The sequence below is a fragment of the Ips typographus genome, linkage group LG4 (genome assembly GCF_016097725.1).
Source record: "Ips typographus isolate SLU linkage group LG4, UJ_Ityp_2.0, whole genome shotgun sequence".
In the NCBI taxonomy this organism is placed as follows: domain Eukaryota; kingdom Metazoa; phylum Arthropoda; class Insecta; order Coleoptera; family Curculionidae; genus Ips; species Ips typographus.
The window spans coordinates 591,443-598,853 of record NC_138425.1 but is presented as its reverse complement, the minus strand read 5'-3'; the positions used below and the strand labels follow the sequence as shown (position 1 = coordinate 598,853).

General features: G+C 36.0%; 1 protein-coding gene across 2 annotated transcripts; it reads right to left on the bottom strand.

Annotated features, from left to right (window-relative positions):
- Positions 1–2,495: 2,495 nt before the first annotated feature.
- LOC145728047 (protein hairy-like) lies at positions 2,496–6,766 on the bottom strand. Of its 2 annotated transcripts, XM_081977975.1 has the most exons (4): positions 6,334–6,766; positions 4,041–4,136; positions 3,805–3,921; positions 2,496–3,711 (listed from the first exon to the last, which is right to left on the bottom strand). In XM_081977975.1, exons 1-4 carry the CDS (start codon positions 6,550–6,552, stop codon positions 3,271–3,273), a joined length of 873 nt encoding a protein of 290 aa, XP_081834101.1. In that variant the 5' UTR covers positions 6,553–6,766; the 3' UTR covers positions 2,496–3,270. The 2 variants fall into 2 exon arrangements, with proteins under 2 accessions (XP_081834101.1, XP_081834099.1); XM_081977973.1 differs by having other exon boundaries at positions 2,496–3,921; positions 6,334–6,759.
- Positions 6,767–7,411: the final 645 nt, after the last annotated feature.

Here is a 7,411-nt window from a genome sequence, read left to right as displayed (position 1 = left end):
GGTTTTGTCATTATTCCACCATCGTCAAGGTTCCGGAATAATTGACCGGAGTCATGCACGCGCGCCAACGGTAATTTTCGCACTAACACGGTACAGTGTACAGTACTACCAGAGTTACGCCCGTCAACATATTAGCAAGTACTACCCATTTTACTATCGATTTACCTACCAGTGCACACCTTTTCGTTTCTTTCGTAAATTATAAAATCATTCCTGTCAAAACTAAAGAAAGACTCATTACCTACACAGACCGTTAAAACCGTTTAAAATTGCCAAAAATTTTGCTGTATCGATCTTTTCCGTGAGCAGTTTATTTATTACGATCTAGTTTGACAGTTGTCACGTGACCAACTTAGTTAAAAAATGTATAATCAGCAATAATAATAATTGTACTCGCCAAATTATGGTTTCATTTGAGCAATAAAAATAAGGAAATACAATAATAATTGGTAAACAAAAGCAACTTCGAACAATAATTGTAATTACCATACGGCGCGCGTGTGGCCTCCACGAGTTAGCTGTGACCGTGACGCGGTGGTCATGTCATGTCTGGTGAAGTGACCATGCGAGGTTTGCGGTGCATGCAATGATACCAAATACAACCATGTAAGATACCAACAAAATTTACCAGAGTTTAGTAAAATTTCTTTAAAAGTTACTTTTGCCTTAAATTAAATTGTGACATTGAAATCTTAGCTGGGATGACTGAATTGGCAACGATGGCGGTACCACGGTGACCTCGACCAAAATGCAGAAAGCCCGCACCGACAAGGTACTTTTACCGAAATCGGTCTCTGGTTTTGTTTTTTTTTCTGTCACGTATTCTTGCCGGTTATTAATTTTTACCGCGGATTTCAAAGCAAATTAATAGTCAGGCGTGTCCATTATTTTAGATAAACTAACATACTTAGAATAATTTCCCTCAAACTAAAGTCACTTGTTAAATCTTACATACATAAAAAAACTAAAGAAGGAAAAACGTACAAAATTCTATTGCTGGGAAGCGTTGCTAATTTGTTTCTAGTAATAATTACAAAACAATTAAAAATTACGAATTTTAAAGCCAATAAAGTCCTATAAGAGTCTTTTTCAAGAACCCATGTGTAATTTACAAGTTTTATTTAAGATTAAGTATAGTATATTTTTCCTTTGCGAGAAGCGGTTAAATTAAGTTCTGAAACCAAACGTTAACTGAAACATCAAACATTTAATGTGCAGGCTTAATTGCACTCGACCTTCGCCAACCCAAAAATTCGACGAAACCCGTTCATTAAGATGAAATTAACCAAAATTAAATAAAAACCCTTCGAAAGCGTTTACTAACGCGAACCCACATGACCACCCAACGTTCGACTTTTGTGCAGCCCCCATAATTATATCCACAATTCCTTAATTTAACGTTAACCTACAGCTAAAATAGACCAGTCAAATTACGCGTTATTAGAGTTTTATGTTATTTTACGACATACTAGAAATTAAACTAGAATTCAACATCTTTTTACTAGACAGATCGTCCCATCATCATCAGGCTGAATAACAATCTGTGTGGTCAAAGAAATAGCGCGACGGAAAGGTTAATTGCTTAATTTCATGGGAGGGCTACTAAATCGAAGGCTCGCGTTTCTCCAGAGCTAAAAAATCGAATTACATAAACAAAATTTTGCAGACCACCTGCACACCTATAATATTAGCAACCCCTTTATTATTAAGTTAGAGCAGCAGAACTGAAATACTTCAGTTTGGTGGTCCACAACTAGACTCCCTACTTACAGTTGGTTGACCAACTTTCGAATTCGACAATAACAATAATTAATTTGTTTTTTTGTCGGTCTCGAAGAGTGATTACGCGATGTCACGTGCCGAAAATGCACCAGGTGAAAGCAATAAGCTTGGAAGCCGGAAAACAAATTACGATTGTAAATGGTATGACACAACCAAAACGGAAAAGAAGAAGAAAGGCGGTTTCGACGATTTATACACGGTACTTCTTCCAATTGTGTAATGATGGCAAAAAATACGTATACAGTTTCAACAACAGAAAAGATGCCGATGGAATGTTTGTCTCCTTTAGCATATTTATGTAGATATAAAACTATAAAAGTAAGAGAGAAAGCAATAATAAAGAAACTCACATAAAGATGACTTTAGAATTACACGTTAAGCAAATAGTTTCAATTAAGTATCAGCAGTAAGGTTTATTTATTATCAGTACATGATTTTCATATCCAATCCATTGATCTTAACGGTTCAGTTTTTATTACGTGTTAATATTTTAAATCTGTATGGAAACTTTAAAATTATTCATAAAAACTAAAAAAAGTCAAGGGTTGCAAAGCATAACACTGCTGACAAAGCCACTTAAGTTGACTTCAACTCATCTTTGTGAAATACATTTAGATTGGAAAGTTCTTATGGATTGTTTAAAATTTAAAAAATGTTCATATCTTTATAAAGAATAAAAAAGCATATTACGGTTATCAGGAAATAAAACACCATTTCAACTTCAACAAATCACACTCTTTGTTTAATATTAAAAAATAAAACTAAAAACATTCTCCTTATCGATACTATATAAAAAAATACTTCATACGCAACTAATTATATTATAAAAAAAATATACTTTGTTATTAAATATAAATCTATATGTATTTTCACCTAATAAGCCAAGTTTTTCAACGTTTCTGTCTGGTATAATAGAAAGTGTAAAAAATGGGCCTAACAAACATCTTAAAGGGAAGACATTGTGACATTTGTTGTTTATTAAGGCACGGCATGTAGGATTATTAAAATTTAGGTATAAGGATACAAAAAAATTGCTTCACTACAGCTATAATAAATTATTATTAATATCACAAAAGTATAAAATAAAAAACATATTTCAGGCGATTAAAAATTCAATGCATTATTTTGTCAGCAAGCATTAGAAAATACATGTAGCATAGTAATATACAACAATAATAGTTGGAAACAATCGGGTATTGCTGGACGTCTTATGGAATCAACTGAGTTTCTTAAAGTAAAAATGTAGTACAAATATGTACCAACAATTAACTGAAAGTCCAACGTTAAAGGAACTGCATCAGTGCTCGACTCTGATTTTTAAGAATAGAGTTAGCAACACTACTTCACACTTTCTTATTAAAACCACTGATAATTCTTCATTTAAATGGCATCATCAATTTTCCGACGCAAATCACACTTAATAAGTATTCAAATATGGCACGGTAAGCTGTACGCTTAGAGATAAGCGCTACTAGGAGTAGTCTGGATTTACCAAGGTCTCCAAGGCCTTTCATCCGAATTATCATCACCGGAGTGATCTTGTTTACGCACCACCAAAGATAAAGGCTTCTGTTGCGTGTTGCTACAGTACATCGTGTCCATTGGTTCCGGACTCTGACTAGGACTATAACCAGAACTGGAAGCCTCTGACACAGAGCTAGCGCTTCGCTCCGGCACAATTGGTACTAAAAGCGGAACCGACTGGTGATTGGTTTGAGAAGCCGATGGCAGTATCAGCGCAATATCGCCGTTGGGTAACCTGGTGGGCACTAGTTGTACTCCAGCGCCGCTTCCGTTGCTAAGAATGATTCCAGATTGGGGCACTTGTTGTTCGGGAGACCGTTGCGGATTGGGCAGAATGTGCACTTGAACTTGTTGCGGTTGATCCGGTATTTTGCAAGTTTGTTGGGTGAGGCAGCCGGCCAAATGCTGTAACAATTTCCGTTTTACGGTCGGTTCTAGACCAGGAAATCGGTCGACTTCAGTAGCGCATTCGGCAAACCCAGCTCGGAATTTACCCACCGCAGTTGGATCCAGTGCGGTGTTGCTCATGGTTTGCTGTTGACGCTGCAAATTCTGCAGGTGTTTGACTGTCATTTCCAGAATGTCAGCTTTTTCCAATTTTGAGTGTCTGGCTGGCTGCATACAAATTTAAAGTTAAATTAAAAACGATACAAAACTCTCTAGCTAGGATGATCACATTAAAAAAAAATAACTTATACTATATAAATATTAGCAAGAAGTTAATTATTACTTACGTCTTTTTTCATGGCGTCCAATATCAAAGTTTTTAGCTCGTTGAGACAGTTGTTGATTCGAGCTCTTCGTCGTTTTTCCATGATCGGCTTATTGCTCTGCAACAAAAATTTACATTACAAAATTACAACCTACAAAAATTATTATTTGATTTTGATTTATAAAACGTTTTGTTACTACGGTAATTTATACTCTACATAAAGCTATATACGAGTATGAAAATTCAAAACTAGTCATCATCAATGATAACATGAAAAAACTATGGAATACACAAAAATTGTAAATGACATGTGTCAATAATAGTTATGACGTAGTTCATGTGACCAACTGTTAGGCCATGTCAAAACCGGTTATTTGTTTGCTAACTCTTTAGGAAACAAAGCGTTATTTGACAGCTGTCACTTGAATTTCAATCAAATGTCAATTGTCACGTGACCACTATCAAGTATGGGCCCAGACAGGCTGAAAGCAAAGTGATCAAATTGACCTACAGCGTTTAACCTAATTTATAAGATGCAAAGGTCTATTTGCTTGGCTCGCCCGGTGTGTACAACATTACGAGTATACTATAATATAAATAATAAGCCATTCGACCTTGCTTCGGGCACTCCCGGTACGCGAATCTTGGTCGGCGTGGGAAAAGCGTTGCGTCAAGCGTGGCAGCCTCGTGCCCGACTTGGCAACGTGCCCGCGACGCTCTTTTGTTTTAAATTTAGTCGAGACACCGCCTCTGATCAAATGTCTGCTATATATATAGGCTATATCATTTCCCCATCATTCTAATTTCCTTTATAAACGTCACACTGTTATTTCTCTTATAGAGTGACAAATTATTATTATTGCAGAGCTGTCATGATCAACATGTCAAAAGACCACTGTTTTTCTACATATTCTAAAATGGACCTTTATACTATCAATATTTAAACAAAATTTAGAAAAAAATATGAAATGTTTGATCTTGATGATCCATAGCTCGTGTCCAAAAGCAAAAACAAAGAAATTAAAATAATCAAGAGAAGCTACATCATCAAGACTCTTTCTTCATTCATACTAGTCAGTTGTCATATGAATCACAACTAACCTATAATACAAGAATTCCAAATTCGTTATTCAGGTGACGATAAACCTGATTTTTGATCAGGTGCAAAAACTACTGTGGCGGCGGTAATCCTGTATGCAGGCACACAATCCATTGTTTTAATTGAGGTTGTAGCGTGATTATTTTTTTAACATCGGCACTAAGTTTCCCGATTGTTTATTGCAATATATTATACGCAAAACCTTGTTCATTTAGTAGGCAGAGGATGTTTCTATACTATAATGTATCCATGATTCGACTGTTTAAAATGTCACGTGGCCATCCTGCACTACTTTAGTACCAACTCGGTACCACTGTCGAGTAGCAAAGGACCTCATTTTAGAATAATTTAGGAGAACCAAAAATAGCTTTAAAATTTATTATTATTGTTGTTAAACTGACCCGACGTGTTTATAACATGCACGAGCGTGAGATAAGAACCGAAAAGTACGGCGGACTTTAGAACCTCACGTATATTTTATAGTGTGATTCTATTAACGTTTGTCGTACGAAGACTGGATGGTGATTGCCAATTACTGGGGTTGGAATATGTCCAAGCTGCTCGGTGCATAAATTAAACCAAAGCAAACACTTTCATTAATAACAGATTCTTAAAGGGTTGTTTCAATTTCACACCAGCTGTAGAGTTTCTTTATTAGATTCGTCCATACTGTCAATATTAGAGTAAGCATTAAAATATGGGTCAAAATCAAAATTTTCAATAAAATTCCGTCTATAAATTGTTAAAGAAAACTGAGCTGGTTTGCATCTAGTAGTAACTCAAGTTGGCCATAATGTCTTTAAAAAGTTTAAAATTTTACCGAGATTACGCCATTATCTAAATTGTAAGTCAATGTTGTTTAAATAACGTACATTAAACAGCGTAAAAGTAATAATACACCACGTAAATTTAAAAGAGAGTTAAAATGGTTTTATCACAATGAAAGACAGTATGACACACGTTTTATTTATTTACTTTATGATGGCTAAACTGATATTATGATATGCAAAAAACGTTGAAAGTCTATGATAACTAAAGAAATTTATATGTATTTATTATAACACAAAAATTTTGTATTTTGGGGATATAATACTAATAAAATTCTACTAAGAGCAAAGCTTTCAAAATTATTTTTTTAATGAAGTAAAGAAACACCAATTCACTTACTAAATAAGTTAAAGCAAGTTAAATAATATAGAGTTGAAGAATAACTTACTCGTCTATTATCGCTGACTCTGCCAGTACTCCTGGTGGTACTAGAAGTACCACAAACAGGACTGCCGGCATTTTCCCTTAATTGACTTTCCTGCTGATGAGGGGGTTTCACCATTACCACGGGATTAACCGTAACCGAAGGGTTAGGTTGCAGGACACTGGCCGGTTCACTAGTTGTACTAGTGACCGAAATGTTTGGTTGTACCGTGGTGGTCACCATTTTGAGGCTGCACTAAATAAACCGACACGAGCTAAAAATATTGTTCGTATAACCAGATCCTGAGATTTTGGCGCACAACGGCCTGGTATTAATATATTTAAACAAAAAAAGTTTGCGCGGTACTTTACGTTCGGTGCTCGTACGACCACAAGAGGAACGTCTACACCGACCGAAACGCATCGACAAAGTGAAGTGAATCGGTCGCGTGGATTTCAAGTCGAGCCGCTAAATCTGCTGAAACTGACCTGTTGTTTTTTTTCAAAGAACTGCCATGTTGCCGCATTGCTGATCGAATAGATGGTGTAAGGAAAAAAGTACTATTTCCAAATTTTATTTTAAAATGTAAATGCTTTGTTTGTTGGCATTGTAAAACTTCAAAAGAACTGTTTTATTAAAAATTTCCATAATGCAATTCAATTCCACCAAAAAATTCACCATCCAGCAATTTTTCGTTATTTCAGTTATGTGAGTCAAGAAAAACATATAAATAACGTCAAAATTAGCTTAAGAGAAAATGCCAAACTTATATAATTTGCTATAAGTTTTTGATTTAATGATAAAATAAGAACACTTCCGTAAAGGAAGGCGCAAAATTTGACAATAATGAAATTATGTCAGTAGTGAAAAATGTGACAACGTTGCATTGGTCCGTCCTTCCGCAGCATCCGACACGGGTTACCCAGACCTACCGACGGTACGACCGTGCCTGTTTGATAGGGGGGTGAGGGGAGGGAGTACCACCAAAGAGACCGCACGGTTTGCTGAGACGAAAAGTTCGGCACGTTCCCAGGCTTGTTCGGGTGCGTTCGTCCAAGTTCGGGTGAGCTACCTGTTGCATGGTGTTAAGTTGGCGGCGACG